The 20,413-nt window shown below is 43.8% G+C and overlaps 11 protein-coding genes and 1 non-coding gene across 12 annotated transcripts in view; 6 read left to right on the forward strand and 6 right to left on the reverse strand.

Annotated features, from left to right (window-relative positions):
* Nucleotides 1-407, reverse strand: part of FA14DRAFT_183091 (uncharacterized protein) — a gene marked incomplete at its 5' end in the record, with an annotated part of 4,024 nt that extends 3,617 nt beyond the window's left edge. The window contains one exon of the mRNA XM_025501283.1: nt 5-407. Within this exon, the coding sequence (XP_025356869.1) occupies nt 5-407 (403 nt within the window). The remainder of the gene's footprint in view (nt 1-4) is intronic.
* Nucleotides 408-1,881: 1,474 nt separating this feature from the next.
* FA14DRAFT_159056 (uncharacterized protein) lies at nt 1,882-2,617 on the forward strand. The gene is made up of 3 exons (XM_025498034.1): nt 1,882-2,069; nt 2,197-2,300; nt 2,380-2,617. Exons 1-3 carry the CDS (start codon nt 1,911-1,913, stop codon nt 2,480-2,482), a joined length of 366 nt encoding a protein of 121 aa, XP_025356870.1. The 5' UTR covers nt 1,882-1,910; the 3' UTR covers nt 2,483-2,617.
* FA14DRAFT_186775 (Clavaminate synthase-like protein) lies at nt 2,594-4,153 on the reverse strand. Its single transcript, XM_025501533.1, has one exon. The coding sequence runs from the start codon at nt 3,965-3,967 to the stop codon at nt 2,735-2,737; it is 1,233 nt and encodes a 410-aa protein (XP_025356871.1). The 5' UTR covers nt 3,968-4,153; the 3' UTR covers nt 2,594-2,734.
* Nucleotides 4,154-4,317: 164 nt separating this feature from the next.
* FA14DRAFT_t1 lies at nt 4,318-4,431 on the forward strand. Its single transcript has one exon. It is a non-coding gene; the product is annotated as a tRNA-Ile (tRNA).
* Nucleotides 4,432-5,183: 752 nt separating this feature from the next.
* FA14DRAFT_106117 (WD40 repeat-like protein) lies at nt 5,184-6,140 on the forward strand (the record flags this gene model as incomplete). The annotated part of the gene is made up of 2 exons (XM_025495769.1): nt 5,184-5,598; nt 5,659-6,140. Coding segments are annotated over 2 exons (897 nt in total), but the record flags the coding sequence as incomplete, so codon positions are not given.
* A 926-nt stretch (nt 6,141-7,066) lies between these two features.
* Nucleotides 7,067-8,371, forward strand: FA14DRAFT_140441 (acyl-CoA dehydrogenase NM domain-like protein; the record flags this gene model as incomplete). The annotated part of the gene is made up of 1 exon (XM_025497096.1): nt 7,067-8,371. The coding sequence occupies one exon, from the start codon at nt 7,067-7,069 to the stop codon at nt 8,369-8,371; it is 1,305 nt and encodes a 434-aa protein (XP_025356873.1).
* Nucleotides 8,372-8,816: 445 nt separating this feature from the next.
* FA14DRAFT_128767 (WD40 repeat-like protein) lies at nt 8,817-9,988 on the reverse strand (the record flags this gene model as incomplete). Its single annotated transcript, XM_025496876.1, has 3 exons — nt 9,863-9,988; nt 9,359-9,826; nt 8,817-9,298 (listed from the first exon to the last, which is right to left on the reverse strand). Coding segments are annotated over exons 1-3 (1,071 nt in total), but the record flags the coding sequence as incomplete, so codon positions are not given.
* Nucleotides 9,989-10,452: 464 nt separating this feature from the next.
* On the forward strand, nt 10,453-11,405 carry FA14DRAFT_4309 (Shwachman-Bodian-diamond syndrome protein). Its single transcript, XM_025502333.1, has one exon. The coding sequence runs from the start codon at nt 10,593-10,595 to the stop codon at nt 11,352-11,354; it is 762 nt and encodes a 253-aa protein (XP_025356875.1). The 5' UTR covers nt 10,453-10,592; the 3' UTR covers nt 11,355-11,405.
* Nucleotides 11,406-13,433, reverse strand: FA14DRAFT_4308 (DNA primase, large subunit). The gene has a single exon (XM_025502332.1). It carries the CDS (start codon nt 13,126-13,128, stop codon nt 11,458-11,460), a length of 1,671 nt encoding a protein of 556 aa, XP_025356876.1. The 5' UTR covers nt 13,129-13,433; the 3' UTR covers nt 11,406-11,457.
* On the forward strand, nt 13,158-14,182 carry FA14DRAFT_186781 (Clavaminate synthase-like protein; the record flags this gene model as incomplete). Its single annotated transcript, XM_025501534.1, has 3 exons — nt 13,158-13,170; nt 13,610-13,744; nt 13,802-14,182. 3 exons carry the CDS (start codon nt 13,158-13,160, stop codon nt 14,059-14,061), a joined length of 408 nt encoding a protein of 135 aa, XP_025356877.1. The 3' UTR covers nt 14,062-14,182.
* Nucleotides 14,183-14,496: 314 nt separating this feature from the next.
* On the reverse strand, nt 14,497-15,633 carry FA14DRAFT_114108 (uncharacterized protein; the record flags this gene model as incomplete). Its single annotated transcript, XM_025496031.1, has 3 exons — nt 14,497-14,960; nt 15,027-15,299; nt 15,387-15,633. Coding segments are annotated over 3 exons (984 nt in total), but the record flags the coding sequence as incomplete, so codon positions are not given.
* Nucleotides 15,634-17,128: 1,495 nt separating this feature from the next.
* FA14DRAFT_140456 (NIC-domain-containing protein) lies at nt 17,129-20,404 on the reverse strand (the record flags this gene model as incomplete). The annotated part of the gene is made up of 3 exons (XM_025497097.1): nt 17,129-19,784; nt 19,836-20,208; nt 20,242-20,404. 3 exons carry the CDS (start codon nt 20,402-20,404, stop codon nt 17,558-17,560), a joined length of 2,763 nt encoding a protein of 920 aa, XP_025356879.1. The 3' UTR covers nt 17,129-17,557.
* Between the last annotated feature and the right edge of the window lie 9 nt (nt 20,405-20,413).

Below are 20,413 nucleotides of genomic sequence, written 5' to 3' on the forward strand. Positions count from 1 at the left end.
TGACCGGAAGCGAGACCAGCAGCGGCAGCACTTCTTGCCTGATCAGCACCTGCTTGCAATTGTGCTTGACCGTCTTGAGCTGTTTGACTTAATCTCTGTGCACCACTTGCTACTTGGTTTTGAACGGCAGCTGCACCTTGAGAAGCAGCATCTTGTGCTTTAGCTGCACCTTCTGTCAATTGAGATTGACCGTTTGCCAAAGCGTTTGTTACGTTTTGTTGAACTTGATCCTTGCCGGCTTCGAATGCATCACTTGCACATTGGAAAACTGTCACGGTTGGAACATCAGCTCTTTTTACAAGCGTGAGCTGGTTTGTACTCTTGCTTGGGATAGTTAATGCAGAAGCTTCACCGATAAGCAAAGCAATACTAACGAAGCAGAGGAAACTTTTTGTCTTTAGCTCCATATTGGAAGGGGTTGTGAAGTTCAGGTTAGGGAATAAAGGGGGTTGAAGTGGTGGAGAGTTAGTTAGGGTCGTCCGTTGGAGAGAGTGATTGTGAATCTCTTGACGATTTAAAATTAGTTCAAGGTCATGGAAAGCCCCCTTTTATAAGTTTTGATGTCGATCCGATCCTTCTCATATTCTTGATCATATACTGGAAGAACTTTTCACGGATTCAATCATACGATACCCACATTTCGGATACAAGCAGAATGTCCATTCCTACAAAAGAGCCCTATCTTCTCTATATCGATCATCATGTCAATTTTAGGCGCAATAAAGCGAAACAAATTAACTTCTTCGTTCATGGTGATTTAGCGATCGTAAACAAATGCGTTCTTAATCTTGTAAAATCATCAATTCGCAAAAGGAAATATTGCGGAACTGCCCATGTACGGGTAAGTGGGACAATCATTTTCGTACGATTTCGGTGGGAAGAAAGAGATTTTCAAGTGGGGTAGAGCAGATTGCGCAATCTTTTATAGACTGCAATCGTGCCTATTATAATCTATCGGCCTCTTTGTTGCATTTAGCTGCTCGATTCTGCGTAGGATATAAAAATTTCAAAGAGCGATTAAGGACGGAGCCCTAATACCAATCAGATTTTCCCCGTAGCATTAACGAATAAATGCTCTGATAGAAATGCAATACCTGAGACGTATAGGAGGTAAAAGTCTCAGGTTTAAACCTTTCAGCTCATACGATTTTATTAGTACATGCAGGCTGCATCGAATGCACACGAGCTCCTTCTAGGAACAATAAAGAAGACCCTGTCGAATGGCTTCTATTGTCAAGCTAAGAACAAATAAATGTGACCTTTATTTTGTTTACTGGTGATAAGTGGCACAAGACCCTTTGATTGATTCATTAAACGATAGAATGTCATGCTAATTCAAGTGGGGATGAGATTGAGGCGTTGAAACATATTGGTTCATGATGATGTCCGGAAAAGGAAAGCTGATGTTAATTAGGAATACTTATACGCGTAAAGAGTAACACACGCGCTGTGCTAAAGTGCATTTCCACTCTCACTCACTCTTTAGGAGAAAAAAGCCACAATAATAATTAGGCCAACTTTACGTTGATCAGCAAACCCACATCTGCCCTTCGATCCGAAACAGTGGATGGGAAAATGCAATATTCTTTTCAGGAACGGAGGATGGCTGTCAGAGATATTTCCCGAACCAATTCCAAAATACGAAGTGCACTCGATTGACTCACAATAATGTCTTATTGCAATTAGCATTCAATTTGTCTCATCATGCCCACTTAAGATTAAACAAGAAGCTTCTAATGTATTTGTTATTGCCTGATTTCACCGTCGGGTAATCCTTTAAAGGCGCTGCACATACGCCCGCGCCTCTTTTGTGCGCATTGACCTTTTGAGAAGAAAACCAGCAAGGCGTGTTCACTACGATTCACATTTTTAACCTTCATCCTTTTGATTCACACACACGCACAGAGAAAATGTCCGAAATCGAACGTCTTTCATCAAAACCCTCTTTTGGCGCTCGTCTAACGCTCTTGTTGGGATCGATCATCTTCTTGCATGCCGCTTATTCTACATACGAGTCTGTCTCCGTTCAAAAAGCTTTAGGAATAGCGGCCGTTGTGATCCCATTCGATGTGAGTATATGCACTTCGCCCCCCCTCAAATTGCAGATGAATCAAATTAAACTTTATCGATTATGATCCCATTCTGACTCCGAATCTTATCTGCTTCCAACTCCGCTTCATTACGATCTGCACATAGATCAAAGCAGAATCCGTTTTCGGTCTCTTTGTTGTATTGTTGGGAACACTCTTCACCGCAAGTCCATTACGCGAAATAACTTGGGCTTCAGAATACCGAAAAAGGTAAGTGTGTTCTTGCTATCAGATATGTCCCACATATTTATTTAACACTCAGCTCGATCTTTCCTTTTTCCCATGACAGAACGATCGATCAAATTGATGCAAGACCGAGCTTCGTTACTCTAAATCATCGCGGTCCACTACTCTTCGGAACTTCAACAGAAACTTCAAGCGGGAAACAATGATTTCTTCTTGCCAAGAGCATCTTTGAAACGTGGCACTTCGGGCAAACTTTTAAAGCAATCGTGGATTGCAATTGTACTATAATCACACACACACACGCAAATGATAGTTTCAATATGTACAATGTTCACTGCAGGTTGAGCCGCTTTGAACTGTATTGTCATCATGTCATAAAGATAAAGAAGATGTTGAATAAAGAATACAAATGGGATACGAGCGCAATGCTATGGAATCAGACGGAAAGCAAGCAAAGATTAAGCGGAAATTGCGACATGTCTTGCGGCCGCTTCACGTTCTTTGTCTTTCTGAATTTGTAAAGGTGTGCGCTGGTTCTTTTCGTTGGTGTTATAGAGAGTGATCTTTGCAGCTCCTCCAAGGATTTCCTCTTCATCGTGTCCATCGTCACGCTTCCTGGCTTGTTGTTGTCCGAATCGGCGAACACGTTCGGCTTCCCATTCGCCTGCAGTGGGGATGGGCAATCCTTTTGATTCAGCTTCAGCCCAGAAGTTCTTATCCTTGTATGCTTCAGCGACAACGGGCGATTCGATCAAAGGACGCAATTGAACGTCTTTATTGAACAAGGCAAAGTAGAACATACCCAATCGAACGTAGTTTGCTTGATCTTCTGGTGGTGCAACAACTCTGTGAATTGTAGCTTTGAAATAGCCACCGCTTAGGAAATGCATTGCATCTCCCAAGTTCAACACCAATGCGTTATCACGATGTTTAACCAATCTCCATCTGTCATCAGGCATCAGAACTTCCAAAGATGTAATCGGTTGAGACCAAAGGATGGAAACGCTGTTGAAATCTGTGTGACCCTGCAAACGCACACCACCCAAGGCCTTATCGTCATCCTTTGTGGGAGTGTGGTACATGGCATAACGTAAAAGATCAATTCCCTTCTCTTCTGGGTTTTCGCTCAATTTCCACAATGTATCGGCAGGCAATTTGAGAACACGAGAGAGAACGGAAAGGATCTTTCGCAGAATGACACCGTGGTTGAAACGGGCAAATTCACGAATTTCAGGAATGAAAGGTTGAAGGGATTCGGGGTAAAGACGTTTGCTATTCTCAGGCGAGAATGAGGTAGAGCCAAAGTTCAATTGTTCAATTCTGTCTTGTACGCCATCCAATCTCCAATGACCTTGAGCTTTGTATCCGACAAAGCTGCCCGATTTAATGATATCAGCCTTGTATTTATCCTTGTCTTCTGGTGCAACACCATCGAAGGCGTATTGTCCAACGGCGAATTGACGCAAAACTTGATCGTATGTCCAACCATGATTTTCAGCATACATGAATCCACTCGTACGGAATGCTTCACCGACCGTTTTGACCAGATCATCAGGTACTTCTGTGAAATTATCTCCTGTCACCCTGGAGAGATCAAGAGTATTTAATGGTGCCCATTCGATATCATCTTGTTTTGTGGGCTTTGGGGGTACCCACGGTGGGATTTCTTGAACAGAGGTAGCAGGAGACATGATGTTGATGGATGTGAGAAGTGGAAAACCGATTCGTTTGGCTTACCTTGCTAAAATAGTTCTTCTTCGGCATCTGATAAATACACTCTCCTCCATTTCGAAGTCAGCGTGGGGAACGTGCCGTTGTACATGATCATTGCGTGCCTGGGCAAGAAGAATTACCATGCATCATCACGTCAGAATAGGTTAAATTGCGTGATCGGTTAGCGCGGGTGGGTTTATGAAATATAACTTTAGTACAATCCACCACTCACGTTTACCTATAGTGCAATGGAAAACGCCTCCAGGGAGTCCGCTCAGTTCATATGGAGTACGTTATATTTGATAAATTTTCTTATACCTTCAACAAGGTCCGCATGACGAAGTTGGTTATCGTGCGAAGCTAATATATAAAACCTATCTAGGTATTAATCGCCCTCTTCGAGTGCACTTCGAAGTCCCAGGTTCGAGCCCTGGTGTGGACATCTTTTTTGCCTTTTTTTCCAATTTTTTTTGCAAGCTTGTAGGCCATTGAGATCCGTAATAGGCAACTCTGAAGTAGTTGGGGAATGTACGTTCCTCCGTTCCAGTCTTGTTAAACAACGAAGCCTATAGATTAAGGACATCTGCTAATCGACCATAGTCAACCGCTCGGAATTCATACTCCCTTGCAAGCTCCCTACAGATATCGATCGAAATTTCCCAAGCTTGTCCTTTGTTCAGGTAATCCAAGATAAGCATATACAACGTTTCTCTTCTGGCAAAGTGCGATTGACGAGGCAAGTCCAAATCTGCAATAGGTTCAACAAAACCATCCAAATCCCAAGTATGCAAATCAGCATGCAATTTGAGCGTCAAAGCAGCTTCAACGTAATTTTGATTTTCCAAATGAAGATTGACAAGCCGTAGAACGTGCGTTGAGAATGCAGTCACTCAATTTGCCTGACGTAAGAATCCAAGCAACTTAAGTGTTCCTGACACTCGATCATCCTCAAACCCTTCCTCGAGGGGAAGATTGCGAACGTTCAACAAGAGATCCAAGAAACGATTCACGCTGACCAAACAAGAATGCACTTGTTCCTGTAATTGCGGATCGACTTGTGGAGTCTCGAATAAGGATCGCAATTGACCAATGAAGAAAGCACGAGAGACTTCATCTCCTTGAGTGTCCGCAATGATCAACACATCCAATTTGTCGATAATTTCGGCCTCAAAAGTCACTTTAAAGGGGAAAGACAAAGCTTATGATAGGTCATGGTCCGTCAGACCTAGCAATAAAAGTTGCAGAGGTGTAGCCTTTAGTACGGAGGGGGATAGTTTGTACACTTTGGCCAAAGATGGATCGATATTTCGATTAGACACAGAAACCGGATCGGTAGTATCGAAATGGGACAAAGCACATTCTTCAGCTCCCTCCCGTCTTTTGCCAATCGAACAAAACCTGTTTGCAAGTGGTGACGACGATGGTGTGATTTCGCTTTGGGATCCACGTAGACCGACGGACTCCAATTCAGCTGTGCGTACTTATACACATCATTTTGATTGGATCACATCGATGCTATGGTGTACACATCTTGCCCCGCCAAAAACACCGAAATTGACCAAAGAGGAGCAAGAGAAGAAACGTTTGCGGGAGGAGAAGAAGAGGAAGCGTAAACAGGCAAGGTCAAACATGTTTGATGGAGAGGAGGAAGAGGAAGAAACAAAAGCAGCACAGACACAGCGGGAGCGACTCGTTGTGACAAGCGGAGATGGGACTCTATCGGTGATTGACGTAAGGGCGGGAAAAAGCGGTGTAGAAGTGAGCGAAGATCAAGAGGATGAATTGCTATCGATCGCCTCTGTGAAGCAGAATTCAAAGTTGGTTGTCGGGACTCAATTGGGTATTCTTTCACTTTGGGCTCCTACAAAAGGTCTTTTGGATCATGTAGATCGTATACCCGGTCATCCTGCTAGTGTGGATACGATGTGCACTTTGGATGATGATACAATCTTGACCGGATCTTCCGATGGATTGGTACGTGTTGTACAAATATTACCACACAAACTTTTGGGTATCGTTGCTGATCATGGAGGAATGCCGGTTGAGCGGATCGCCAGATGTGGAAATTGGATGGCTAGCATTGGGCATGGGGCTGAGATCAAACTTACTGACTTGGCACCTCTTCTCGAGGAAGACGGGGACGAAGATGATGAAGATGGAGAAACGCAAGCTCTAGGCGTGACTACTTTGTCATCGGTAAATGCTGATGATTCTTCGGATGAAGAGGATGCTGATCCCGAAGACAAGGCTGGGGAAGAGGAGCGGGAATTGGAAGCATACAGTCAGGAAGAAGGAGAGGGAAGCGATAGCAGTGAAGAAGAGATGGAGCAGCGATCCAGCAAGAAAGCAAAAAGTATCGCCAGCATACTCCGACCTCCTCCCTGTGGAGCAGCTGCAGTGGACTTCTTTGCTGACCTTTAAGGCCGGTCTGACAGTCAAGAGTCAAATGTACACTAAAGAGACTGATAAATGTCTATGAATGCATGTATTCTAGCTCAAAGCTTATTCTGTGCTCACCTTTTTGTGCCAAGAACTTTCTCACTGATTCATGTCCCCTCTGGGCGTTATAGAGATGTATTAGAGACTGCAAAGATGGCTACAGCTTGGAGAAAAGTTTAAGAGCTTGACGGGTACCCAGATCAAGCATAACATCTTCCGAACCACCAGGAATTTGTAATCCTTTGAATTCGCGGAAGATCATTTCTACTCGTTCACCTGCACCACTCTTGGTAAGACCCATACCACCGAACAGGTTCTGGAGATGTTATGCTGGATCTAGGTGTTCGTCAAGCTTTGAAGCTTTATTCTAAGCTCTGATAGTAGTTCAGTAATTCGATGAGTTCTTTGTCTTATATGATGGTAAAAAGGTGCATTTATTTGTAACCCGGCTGGAATGTAGAGCCGGTAAACGCGTTTCAACAGTCTTCTTTTCCCCGCATATTTTCTCCCTAAAAAGTCACTTCGGGTGCCCGGGCTTGTTGGTCGGTAAATGAGAAACCGAGAATGTAACACTCAACAACAGCAGCAGCACAGACTGCTTCTCAGCGAAATACCATCACCTCATCCCATAAACAAACATGTCTTTAACACGACCAAAAACTCCTTGGGCAGAATCACCTTGGGTAAGCGGAGCTCCAAGTCCTTATTACACAAAACAATCCCATATCGCTCTACGTGAATATGTTCGTGAATGGACCGAGAAACATATCCCTTCCGAATTAGCCATCGATTTTGATAAAAAAGGTATTGCAACTGATCAACTTTATCAACAATTCGCAAAAGATGGTTTTTTGATCCCTTTTGCTTTGGGTGTTACCATTCCAAAGAAATTTCATGATTTAAGCGGAAATTTACGTTTACCCGGAGGTGTAAAAGCTGAGGAATGGGATCATTTCCATGATTTGATCCTCGTTGATGAATTATGCAGAACAGGCTCAAATGCTCCAATGATGGCAAACTACGGTGGTTTGGCTTACGGCGCAGGACCGATCGTACATTTTGCTTCAGACGAAATGCAAAAGAGATATTTACCTGATCTCCTTACAGGTCGTAAACGAATCTGTTTAGCAATCACCGAACCAAGAGCAGGATCAGATGTTGCAGGTTTAGGAACAACGGCAGAACGTACGCCAGACGGAAAGCATTTCATCGTAAACGGAGAAAAGAAATGGATCACAAACGGAATCTATTCGGATTATTTCACAACTGCCGTTCGTACGAGTGGAAAACCAGGAGATTATTCGGGTATCACTTTCTTGGTCATCCCCAAAAGCGAAGGACTCAAAACCAAAAAGATGGAAATCATGGGCGGTAGTGCATCAGGCACGACATACGTCACTTTTGAGGATGTAAAGGTGCCTGTGGAGAACGTAATTGGTAAAGAAGGCGAAGCGTTCAAGTACATCATGTATAACTTCATGCACGAACGTATGACGATTGTGTATATTGCCAACCGTCTTTGCCGTGTTTGTCTGGAAGACGTTGTAGAACACTGCAAACGTCGTAAGGCATTCGGCAAGCCATTGATGGAACAAGCAGTCGTTCGTCACAAAATTGCACAAATGGCCCGCAAGACCGAAGCTTTAACTGCATGGATGGAAGCAACCGTTTACCAAATGAGCAAGCTATCCATACAGGAAGCCAATGTTAAACTTGGAGGTCAAACTGCATTGCTCAAAGCACAGGCCACTGCAACGATTGAATATGTTGCAAACGAAGCAGTAAAGCTGTTCGGTGGTATGGGTCTTACCAAGAGTGGTGCAGGTGAACGAGTAGAAATGATCTTCCGCGAATTCAAAGGATTACAAATTCCTGGTGGTTCGGAAGATGTTATGCTTGATCTGGGTACCCGTCAAGCTCTTAAACTTTTCTCCAAGCTGTAGCCATCTTTGCAGTCTCTAATACATCTCTATAACGCCCAGAGGGGACATGAATCAGTGAGAAAGTTCTTGGCACAAAAAGGTGAGCACAGAATAAGCTTTGAGCTAGAATACATGCATTCATAGACATTTATCAGTCTCTTTAGTGTACATTTGACTCTTGACTGTCAGACCGGCCTTAAAGGTCAGCAAAGAAGTCCACTGCAGCTGCTCCACAGGGAGGAGGTCGGAGTATGCTGGCGATACTTTTTGCTTTCTTGCTGGATCGCTGCTCCATCTCTTCTTCACTGCTATCGCTTCCCTCTCCTTCTTCCTGACTGTATGCTTCCAATTCCCGCTCCTCTTCCCCAGCCTTGTCTTCGGGATCAGCATCCTCTTCATCCGAAGAATCATCAGCATTTACCGATGACAAAGTAGTCACGCCTAGAGCTTGCGTTTCTCCATCTTCATCATCTTCGTCCCCGTCTTCCTCGAGAAGAGGTGCCAAGTCAGTAAGTTTGATCTCAGCCCCATGCCCAATGCTAGCCATCCAATTTCCACATCTGGCGATCCGCTCAACCGGCATTCCTCCATGATCAGCAACGATACCCAAAAGTTTGTGTGGTAATATTTGTACAACACGTACCAATCCATCGGAAGATCCGGTCAAGATTGTATCATCATCCAAAGTGCACATCGTATCCACACTAGCAGGATGACCGGGTATACGATCTACATGATCCAAAAGACCTTTTGTAGGAGCCCAAAGTGAAAGAATACCCAATTGAGTCCCGACAACCAACTTTGAATTCTGCTTCACAGAGGCGATCGATAGCAATTCATCCTCTTGATCTTCGCTCACTTCTACACCGCTTTTTCCCGCCCTTACGTCAATCACCGATAGAGTCCCATCTCCGCTTGTCACAACGAGTCGCTCCCGCTGTGTCTGTGCTGCTTTTGTTTCTTCCTCTTCCTCCTCTCCATCAAACATGTTTGACCTTGCCTGTTTACGCTTCCTCTTCTTCTCCTCCCGCAAACGTTTCTTCTCTTGCTCCTCTTTGGTCAATTTCGGTGTTTTTGGCGGGGCAAGATGTGTACACCATAGCATCGATGTGATCCAATCAAAATGATGTGTATAAGTACGCACAGCTGAATTGGAGTCCGTCGGTCTACGTGGATCCCAAAGCGAAATCACACCATCGTCGTCACCACTTGCAAACAGGTTTTGTTCGATTGGCAAAAGACGGGAGGGAGCTGAAGAATGTGCTTTGTCCCATTTCGATACTACCGATCCGGTTTCTGTGTCTAATCGAAATATCGATCCATCTTTGGCCAAAGTGTACAAACTATCCCCCTCCGTACTAAAGGCTACACCTCTGCAACTTTTATTGCTAGGTCTGACGGACCATGACCTATCATAAGCTTTGTCTTTCCCCTTTAAAGTGCTAGATGGAGATCCCTCGTCGCTTTCCGAGTCATCTTCCTCTGGTGCCCTCGCAGATGATGTCGTGTTACCTGCCCGTTTGAAATCATACAGTTGAACTTTTCCGGAGATTAATCCTGTCGCCAACAGGTTTGCTGATGTGGATGGGTGGAAAGCAACATCCAGAGGTTCTGATGATAGTGATATATCCATTTTTGGGATGATAGCAGTGAGTACAACTTGAACTGCATTCAGGAAAGGCTAAACAACATTCCTTCCTGGTCATGCTCGTTCGGCCCAAAATGGCACTTGAGCAGTGTTTTTGCAATTTCTTGATTGAATACAATATGCACGTTTTACGCTAGTGAGCTAATTTTCTATATAAACGGCACTTTTTCTCAGTCAACACGCGTCGAAAAATAAGAAAATCAATACAAATTCGTTAAGTTCACAAATCCAGTCAAAACAAGCAAAAAAAAAATCCCCAGAACTCTAACCCTAACCCTAACCCGAACCTATACGAATCCGATTGAAACTAGATGAGATTATTATTGCCGTCTGTGAAAAAAAGCGGAAGCGAGCGATTTTTTCCGAAAATTTACAAAAAAATAATTAATACAAAATCGATTTTGACGTGCATGAGCGCAAAAAAATGGATTTTAAAGATAAAGTGCCTAAAAAATTTTTTGGGCCGAATGTCTTCGACCTTCCTCAACACGTGCGCTGTGCCTGACCTTAGCAGCTTAAATTTTTCTGTTGCATACATTCCAAGTGGAGAACATCACTCTTCCTTCTCTCGCTCATCTTCAACTGAATGTCACAATGCCGATCAATCAGCCAGCGAATCAGATCAAGCTAACAAACGTATCCATCGTTCGATTACGAAAAGGTGGTAAGCGTTTCGAGGTGGCATGTTACAAGAACAAAGTGTTAGATTGGAGAAATGGAACGGAGAAAAACCTAGATGAAGTCGTTCAGATCGAAAATGTATTCTTGAACGTAAGCAAAGGAGCAGCAGCACCACAAGAAGATTTGAAAAAAGCATTCGGAACAACAGAAATTGAAGTTATTGTCAAGGAAATTCTCAAAAAAGGTGAACTACAAGTAGGCGAAAAAGAACGTAATCAAGAGCTAGACGCAAGTTGGAGAGAAATCGTGACACTCGTTTGTGAAAAATGTGTCGATCCAACAAGCCAAAGACCGTATCCTTACGGTATGATAGATAAGGCAATGAGTGATATTCACTATAGCATCAAAACCGGCAAGAGTGCAAAGAGTCAAGCTTTAGACGTTATAAGGCAATTGCAGGCTAGCAATACAATCTCTATTGAACGAGCACGAATGCGTATCAGACTAACGATGGCCAACAAGGACGGTAAGCGATTGAAGGAAAAGATTATACCTTTCATCGACAGCACCGAAGATGAAGATTGGACTGATGAATGGGAATTAGTAGCATCCATCGATCCTGGATCATTACGTAAAATCAACGAGCTACTAGAAGCTGAGACAAAGGGAAGAGGAAGGGTAGAAGTTCTCAATTTCACATCTATTGGCGATGATGAAGATCAAATGTTGGAATAAATTGAAGAAATGCCAATTGTACACTATATTGCAGAGATAGAAAACATGAAGAAAGGAAACTATAAAAACATCCGAAAGAGCGAATTGAGAAGGCGTTCACAGCTCATGCACCTTGCATGGCCAGAAGCTCCATCTCTTCATCTTCATCTGGCTCGTACCCTTCATTGGAAGATTTTGCTGTTTCTGCCTCTTTCTCGAGATGCTCACCAGCAGCATCATCCAAATTCATCTCGGTATCATCCTTCTTGCTTTCTAAAGACGGAAGCTCTTCTGCTTTGGTTTCTGATTTGGCTGGTACTCCGCCATTCTGAACGATACTATAGCTTCGTTCGAAGTATCGGTTTGGATGACTGACGCTTTCTCCTTCTCCTAGCCCATCTCCTTTCTTGATTCCTTGCTTCTTGTGTGTCATCTCGAACAGACGTGTACAGCCAACATGATAGTGACCTGCTTTGACAGCTTGCAAGATTTCTGCTTGTTCGGCAAAGTTGAGTCCGTAATGGGTAATGAGAGCGGAAGATAAGTTCTGCGGAGAAAAGTGACGGAAAGGACAACCATGATTGTCTTGAGGACCGGGTTGATCTTGTGTGATGATGCTTATACAGTTCTTTGCTGGTGCATTTACACGTCTGCCCTCTAGACCATAAGCCCATCGAATGTTGTACTTGTAATCCTTGTTGAATTTATCGTCAGACATTGCACGGAAAGAGCGTCTCCAGAACAACAAAGCTTCTTCAACGGGCAAACCAACATCCTTGAGGAAGAGACTGTATTGCAAACGACCATAATGGCGAAGATGACCTTTGTCTTGTAGAGATTCATGCAAGTTACGCATACAAAGTGGAGCATGTTCTTTGATGAGAGCATCCACCATTTCAGCAGTCACATTTCCACCCTCGAGACCTTGGATGGCATTCGATGAAATTTCACGTGAAATACCTGCAATGAAGCCCATCGATAGATGAGAAAGAAGAGGTAAGATTCGATCATCCTCGTCCAAGCGTGGTAAAGCACGAGATGTTAGCTCTAACTCTTTCATTAGCCTTTGTGAGAATTCTGCTACAACCAAACTTGCTTGTTCACGCATCGGAACCCATGCCGTTCCTGCTCGAAGGAGAACTTTTCGCTTCTCTACCAGATCAAGAACACGCGTCCAAGGTACCTTGTAAAATGTTTCCGAATCGACAAAGTTTGCCAATCTAGGGTTTGCTGCGATCAATGCTTCGCGATTTGCCTGTCTTTCTTCTTTCGTCACGAATTCCCAGTCAAAGTTGAGTGTTTTGAGGAACCTCTCCTTCTCTGATGCGTCGTCATTCTCGAATCGTAGACGAAAGAGAGCCGTTTCTGCTTTGACGAACCTTCTCCTCAGATCTTCCGTCCGACAGAAAGCCAAACGTAAGACGAAATGACTGATGTGATCCTTCATTCGTTCAGCTTCTACATCCGGACCGCCGCTCATTCCCGAAGCAGTGGTGGCGCTCAAGGGTAGATATTTCTTGCATTGCGTAGTAACGATTTCCTTCATTTCTGTGTATGATCGATTCCTTGCTTGTGAAGATTCAATCTCTGCCAAGACTCGTAATCTATCGATCGCCCATGTTTCAAATTGTTCAATAGTTACTTCACTAACAGGTGGTTCACGATAAAAGTTTAATCGGAACGGATACCTTCTTGGACCTTTTGTTGCATATCGGTCCACAGATGGATAGCCTGCTCCTGATGCTCTTTCTATCGGAGCAGCTTTTCGTTCTGCTTGCGGTGCAGCTCTGAACATTTTGACTTGGGTATGAGGAGGAGAGGAAGATGGGAGGAGGTGGTAAATGCTCAAAAGTGTTCTGATTGCATTCGCCCGCCAAAAGTGTTGGTTGAATAATTTACGCCCTTTCCCTTTACCTGTCGCGGTTTCTTGACGCGTCGCGCGTGAGTAGAGCGTGAATGACACCCATAGTCCAAGGAGGAAAGGGTGCGGCGGGCATATTGGACAGTATATCCACGAGCCGACGCCGTTTCTTCCATTTCAACATCAGCAGGATGATGGTGGCAACGGGGCAACAGAAGCCTTATTTGAAGCAATTAGAGCGCAAGGCGATCTTATAGGTAAGTGCTTAGGAGCATGTTGAAGAAGATCAACAAGTAATTGACGAGAATGGCTATTATTCGGTACAGATGAACATGAATCGTGCAGTGATGGATTGTCTAGAGTCTTGTGGAAGGCGATCGATACGCTATTGATTTGGTATATTCTGCACCCTCAGCTCCGTCTTACTACCCATCTTACGAACCGCCAATCGATGCAGAAGATGGATCGGAATCAGTTCTTATCAATGCATGGCTCGGTCGAGCTTTGACGGTAAGCCCGCCTCACAGGGACCCGTACTACAATTTCTATAGTGAGTTATAGCTTGGTAATTCACCCTTGATGTTCCATTGACTGACCCCATTTACAGCCCAAATCGTTGGTAGTAAGATTGTTTGGATTGCACCGCCAGAGCCAGAGGTTGTGGAAGCAATGAACATAGGAGAAAGCATAACTTCGTCTGTTGAAGTTTTCACAAAATCCCAACAATCGCTAGCATTTGAGAGGAACGTTCGTCCCTGGGCCATGTTTGCAATCTTACAACCAGGTGATGTACTGATCATGCCACCGGGATGGTTTCATGCTTTCAAAGCATTAACAAAGAGCTTTTCAGTCTCGATGTGGTTTTGATGGCTCTTTTTTGTACCCACACAAACAAACAATGAAAATGAACAAGTTACTCAACAAATTATGATTTGCTACAGATTGATGATACTATTGACATTTGTTTTGCTTTGAGAATGTATGAAAGAGAAAATCTTTTAATATTTTTATCTTATCTTATCAAGGTTGAGATGGGAAACCTTGTAAACTTTGATGCATTGGCATTTGCTGCATAGCCTGAGGATGTCCAATTGCTTGATGATGCTGAGAAGGATGCATTTGAGATTGTTGTTGCTGTTGCGATTGAGATTGATGCTGCTGCTGTTGTTGTTGTTGCATTGCTTGAACGTGTGCTGCTTGAACGGCTTGAGCTTGAGCAGCTTGTAATTGTTGAATGGAAGCTGCGTCCATTGGTGGTGCACCTTGAGCAGAATTACCTGGTGATCCATAAGCGAATCCGCCTGGGAAGCCAAATTGCGGCATTCCATAAGACATTCCCGCTGGTGGTGCTAAGTTACTATAACCGCTCAATTGCATTCCTTGTCTGAGAGCATTCAACATTGCACTTTCATTTCGATCTTTTCCCCAACCACATTTGATCGGTCTTCCACATGCGAACGTACCGGCTAATTGTACGATCGCATTGGCCGCATTCTCATGTGTATCCAACTTGACAAACGCAAATCCACGATCTGATTGCATTCGAATTTCCATAATGTATCCATATTGTTGGAAAAGTGGTATAAGGTCATTCTGTGTTGCAAAAGGTGGAATGTTTCCAACATAGACGGTAGTATTGGTGTGCGGAGAACCTGCCAATGCTTGTTCGTATGTGATCGTTGGACCTGTATTAGCTCCTCCTGTTGGAGGCATACTGGTCACGCCCAATCCTAAAGCACCCATTCCACCCAACGTTGCAGCAACAGCTGCTGATCGATTTGGTCCAGATGAATTTCCCATCATCATTCCTCCTTGATGTCCTCCATGTTGACCGTTATTTCCTGTTCCTTTTTGATTTGCCCAGTTTACTCGGATTGCTCGTGATCCTAACCATTCGCCGTTCATGGTTGCGATTGCTTGTTCTGCATCAGATCTTTCACGAAAAGCAACGAAACCGTATCCTCTTGATTTGCCACTGCTGATATCCCACATTACCCTTGCTTCACTTAAACTGTTGAACGACTGGAAAGCTTGCCTGAGCATAATATCACTCACTTCAGGTGACAGATCACCGACAAAGACGTGAAAGTGATGAGAAGTGTTTTCTTTTCCCATGATTCCAATTCCACCCGAGAATCCAGCGTTTCCACTCATCCCGTGCAAGCCAGCTGCATCGCCATGATTTAGACTACTTGCTGCCCAATCCACTTTGATATCCGAATCAGCAATCTTTCTCCCGTTCAAATTTTGCAAAGCACTTTCAGCTGAACGTAAATCTGCATATTCCACAAAGCCATAATTGAGTGAACCAGGATGTTGCATATTGCGATCGACAACCACTTTGGTAGAAAGGACAGGTCCTACGCTACTAAAGATTTCCTTCAAAGCAACATCATTCACTTGCGAACTTAATGCGCCAACGTATAAATAAGGTTTTCGCTGCGGTAATTGCCCGCCGTTGCCGCCGCCGCCGTTGTTGTTGTTTTGTTGTTCTGACCCTCCATTTTGATGATGTAAACCGTTTGTTGTTGTTGGAATGATTGGAGGTGGCGTAATACCCAAATTACCTGTGCCAGCAGGATTTGCAGCAGCAGAAGATGAACTTCCTCCTCCTCCTCCTGTTGCGCTGGAGCGTACGTTACTTTGTGCGGCTCCGTTCGCTGTTCCGCTCATGATCGTATTCGGCGTTGACATTCCGCCTGCAAGAGGGGAAGAGATGTCTGACTGTTGGGGCTGATGCATTGTTGTTGTTGGTATTACGGCTTGCTTGTGATATTGAATGCTAATTAATGTGATTTGATTGCGCCACCTAAAAAGAACAAAAACAGGTTATTACCAGACCGGGGTATTTTCAGATCGAGCACAAAAAATGAGAACGGGCGTTGTTGTAAACCTTGCCGCAGAGCAATGAAGAAATGAACAAAAGAGCAACTTGATCGAAGCGCCACCGAAAGTAGAAAGAATGACGCAAGAGCTGTTTGATCAAAAAAAAATCAAACAGTTGTAATGACTGCTGACTAGGATTTGACAAAGCAAGAAAAAAGCACTCTTTGAGAAAAGCGATATTGTACTGAATAGCTTGATGGCAAAATCGAAAATGATGATCTCTGAATATCCCCTTTCTTCCCTGGGAGTTGATGAACTGTACTCCTTCTCGAAGATTGCACAAAAGAAGTCGGAAAAAAGATGAGAAAGAAGGAATTGAAACGGAAAACAAGTCGAATCACTGATGATGTAACATAAGAAAGGAAGAAGAAGCAACAACGGAACAAAAAAAGTGGTGTTGTTGTTAAGACGCCAATCGAGTTAGAAATCCACCTGTTGAGGGCCGTGCGTTTGAAATATGAAAAAGGGTTGTGTTGTAAGGATTGCCGTTATTCGGAGCAATGAATGCAAAACGGTGTGAAGATGTGGATAGGGAATGAGTTGTTAATCAATCTTGCATTTCTCTCAACCTCTCGACTTCCTTCTTAGTAAGGCAAAGATCCTTAATTTGTGCAAGAGTGTAAACCGGCAAAAGGCAAGCTTGATTGATTGCGGCGGCGTATTACAACGGATGCCTAATATTCTTGCATGAGTGTGTAATAATAAGATTTCGGCTAAAACAAGAAGAGTATGTAGCATAAGAGCACAACATTCTATATTTAACAATCAAACATCCTGCCTACACATTGTTTTTAAAGTCCGAAGAAGTGAAATTGTTACTCTCATGATCAAGCAGGCAATGCGGTACGCAAGGGTCCTCGCTCTCTAAACCCTCGGGGGAGTGGTGTGAATCTGTCAAAAGGATCTCTGTGTGTGTTTGAGGAACAAGATCACACTCTTCGGCCTTTTTTGATCGAATGAGAAGAAGAAGAAGTGGAGCAAAGGAGCATTGCCCTGCTTTGCTTCTTTGTGTCGCGCGCCTTTTGTTTTTACGCTATTTTATTTCATTCGGCTTCCCAAATGCCGTTCTGCTGTAGTTCACAAGAAAGGGTGGTCCCTTTGCATAGCAAAGATCAAAAAGGCATCTCTTGCATACATCATCATACATCTCCTCCCCTTTACGCGGATAATGATCGGAGGAGATTATTTCATTTTTAATTAAATTACCGATGAAAAAGTGCGGATAATCTCTAAAAAAGCTGATTACGTGATCGACAGAGAGCTTATGCTACTTGCGCTCTTTTTGGAAGGATGCAGACATCTCACAGATGGATGAGCTTAAAAGACCGATCTATAAAATCCGTTGTAAGGCTTTCCTGCCTTGCGCTGCGCCAGCACAGTCTCGAAAAGAAAGCAAGCTAAAATGCATGTATGCAGTGCAGTCTATCATTCATTTTCGGCTCCGGTTTTTGTGAAAGAAGATTGCATTTCATTGCCATCAGTGTAAATATACATCAAGTCTGGTCAACTGCGCAAATGTGCTAGGCTCAATGCGTAATCGTAACATTCCAGCGAATAACATCAACCCCCGTGCCATACTTCGATAATCTGCCAACCTTTGATGTCTGTTCGAATCACCAAATGGTGATGATTTAAGTGTTTGATATAATTTGGAAATGCAATTCATCACCAACAGTAAAATCTCGGATAAATTCTTGGCTATTCCTTCATCCACATCCTTGAACGATTCAGCTTTTCGCGTAATGGTAACCATATCGCCATGCAAGGGAATCAAATCCAACGATTCAATCGTGCTCAACGATTTCTCTAGCTCATTACGAGAGAACAAATCAAAGCATTCTTTCAGAGTCAATAGCGTTTGACATGTTTCACGTTTCTTGCGTGAGACTAAGCGTAAGATTTGATTTTGTCTTTCATAACTTTGTAAGATCGCCTTTGCCAATTGTGCAATATCGTCAACCTTTGTAAGTGATGAATCAGGTGAAATGGTTTCTTGGCTCGCACGGGTAGGTGGTTCAATCAAAGACACGCCTAATTGACGATTAACCACGTCCAAAACACGATCATACTCCTCGGCGATATTGTAGAGCAAAATTGCGTCTTTTGTACGATTCTCCGCTTCACTTTGTGCAGCTGCCGCTCCAACAATATTTGTCAAGAACTCTTTCGAGTCTGCCAATTTGATCAACGATAGACTGTTTTCAATCACACCCGGTGTCTTTACCCCATCATTTCGTACATCGCCCAACAATTCGAAATATTGTCTGGTCTCAATCACCAAAGCACGAATCAATTCGTGACATTTGGCAATTTGCTCTTCCTTGATCGGAGATGCACAATCTGCATTCAAGCAGATCAAATAAATATACTGTAGTGCTCCCTTCACATCCGTTCTAGAGAAGAGTCGAACGTACTTTTGGATCAACTTGGCAAAATCCAACATCATGATCTCTTGTCCCGTTGTAGCATCGACCGTTGAAGTAAGGATCATTGCATGCGAAGCTTTTTCAAGACTTGGCACCCTCAATAATCCATAATATGTCAACGCAGATGCAAAATTGACTGCATCGACTTGGTATTGAGAACGTGAATATAAGTGTGCAATAGCACGTTCAAATTGACCCGAGAGAAGCAAAATTGTGAAGTAGTGAATCGGTCGATTGTTCTTGGGGTCAAAGTGACGCTCACCAAGCTTGACCACTCGCGATCCAAGGTCCTCCAATGTTAAACGATCACGTAAAGCATCACCGAATTCCGAACTGGCCTCTTCCACTGTTGTTTCACGTACGAGGTTCAATTGCACCCAAAGCCATGTCTCGGTATCCTTTGATACGACAGAAGGGAAGTTCTTATTGATATCAATTCGACCAATCAATTTGAACAATGTCAATTTGAAGCCATCAATCGTATCTCCGCCAAACGTGCCTCGGAAACGACTATTGTACTCTGTCACAAATCGATCACGAATAGGCTTGGAAAGAATGTGATCTGCATTTCCTAGCCATGCTTGGAAGTATGAGGAAAAGCCACCTGCACCGCCTGTTGTACTATCCAAAGACCGGATAGCATCTTCATTCTTGATCACGAATTCCAACGCTTCCTTTTCGTTGCCAGTGCTTAAGAGATAGAAGATTGTAGCCCAAACAGGGGTAGATCCGTGTTCAGTCTGAATAACTTCAAGCTCACTGGGCCATCTTCCATCGCGATCGGCAAATGCAACACGCTCGAATGCAACGATTTTACCCAATGTAGTTGGCTTGCCACCCAATTGTGCTTTGATGGGATTGCTTGCGATACGTGCATCGATGAGGTTGTTAAAGTACTTTTGCAGGTATTTCAGTGCACCACTCGTCAAACATGTGCGTAGATCTCTTCCTTCCCGACCTAGCCAAGCAGCGGCAGTAGAGGAAGCATTACCCAAATAGGCGGCAGCATATTGTCGTTCACGAATAGCATCCCGTAAAAATTCTCCATCCACCACATTTTCTTCTCCAACCAAACTTGCTAGAGCAAGCCAGCTTTCGTACAAGTCTTGCGAGAAAGTTGAATCGACTCCAGAGGCTGGAGCAGTAAGCGAAGATCTGGCTGCCTCTCCTAGCGCTGAGGCGATAGCAAAAGGAACAGAATCGATTCGATGAGCATTCAATCGTTCCACCACTGCCAAATATTTGCCTGATCGTGCACCGCCAACGGTGATACCAGAACTGACAGTAGACATTTCCGATCGTGTCGGAGTGAAACTGCGTGAGCCATACGATTGTGAAAAGTTCCTGGAAGTGCTCATTCCGAGACGAGAAGAGCTTTGTTGTCCACCTCCGTAGTGTGTATGTTGTCCAAGTTCCTCCAAGATGCGAACCTTTTGTGCTTCCCAGTCCCGTGTTTGTGCTTTTGCCAGGTTTCTATGAAAGTCTGCCATTGTCTCTCGTCGACTTTCTTCGATGGCGGATAAAATGATTTGTTCGCGAGAATGACGTAAATAAGAGTCTACATCGGTATCGGACATTGGCTGTAAGGGTTCGAAAGCATTGGCAATGTTGGTTTGATTGATTGTATCTGCTAGCCCACTGGCATCAATACCTCCATTGGCCAAGAAGTAGTGTGCCTTTGAATCATTGTTAGCACCCAATGCTGCATTCCCAGCATTTGCTCCTGATACACCACCAAAAGGAGTAGCTCGAGTTTGAGCGATTTTGCGAGATTGAGCTTCGATTTGATCTAATCCTAAATGAATGTTTGGAAGATCGGCACGCGAGCCAAGTTGTGCATTTAATTGACGTGATTGTTGTAGTAGCTCTGTCAAAGATAGTGTCTTTTCGCCACCCATTGATGTAGA

Source organism: Meira miltonrushii, assembly GCF_003144205.1.
Source record: "Meira miltonrushii strain MCA 3882 unplaced genomic scaffold FA14scaffold_1, whole genome shotgun sequence".
NCBI lineage: Eukaryota > Fungi > Basidiomycota > Exobasidiomycetes > Exobasidiales > Brachybasidiaceae > Meira > Meira miltonrushii.

Coding starts and splice junctions, on each gene's coding strand:
- FA14DRAFT_4309 (XM_025502333.1), top strand. CDS start 10,593: ATGCCGATCAATCAGCCAGCGAATCAGATCAAGCTAACAAACGTATCC.
- FA14DRAFT_186775 (XM_025501533.1), bottom strand. CDS start 3,967: ATGTCTCCTGCTACCTCTGTTCAAGAAATCCCACCGTGGGTACCCCCA.
- FA14DRAFT_4308 (XM_025502332.1), bottom strand. CDS start 13,128: ATGTTCAGAGCTGCACCGCAAGCAGAACGAAAAGCTGCTCCGATAGAA.
- FA14DRAFT_159056 (XM_025498034.1), top strand. CDS start 1,911: ATGTCCGAAATCGAACGTCTTTCATCAAAACCCTCTTTTGGCGCTCGT. Junction 2,070..2,196: donor CCGTTGTGATCCCATTCGAT/GTGAGTATATGC, acceptor ATCTGCACATAG/ATCAAAGCAGAATCCGTTTT. Junction 2,301..2,379: donor GCTTCAGAATACCGAAAAAG/GTAAGTGTGTTC, acceptor TTCCCATGACAG/AACGATCGATCAAATTGATG.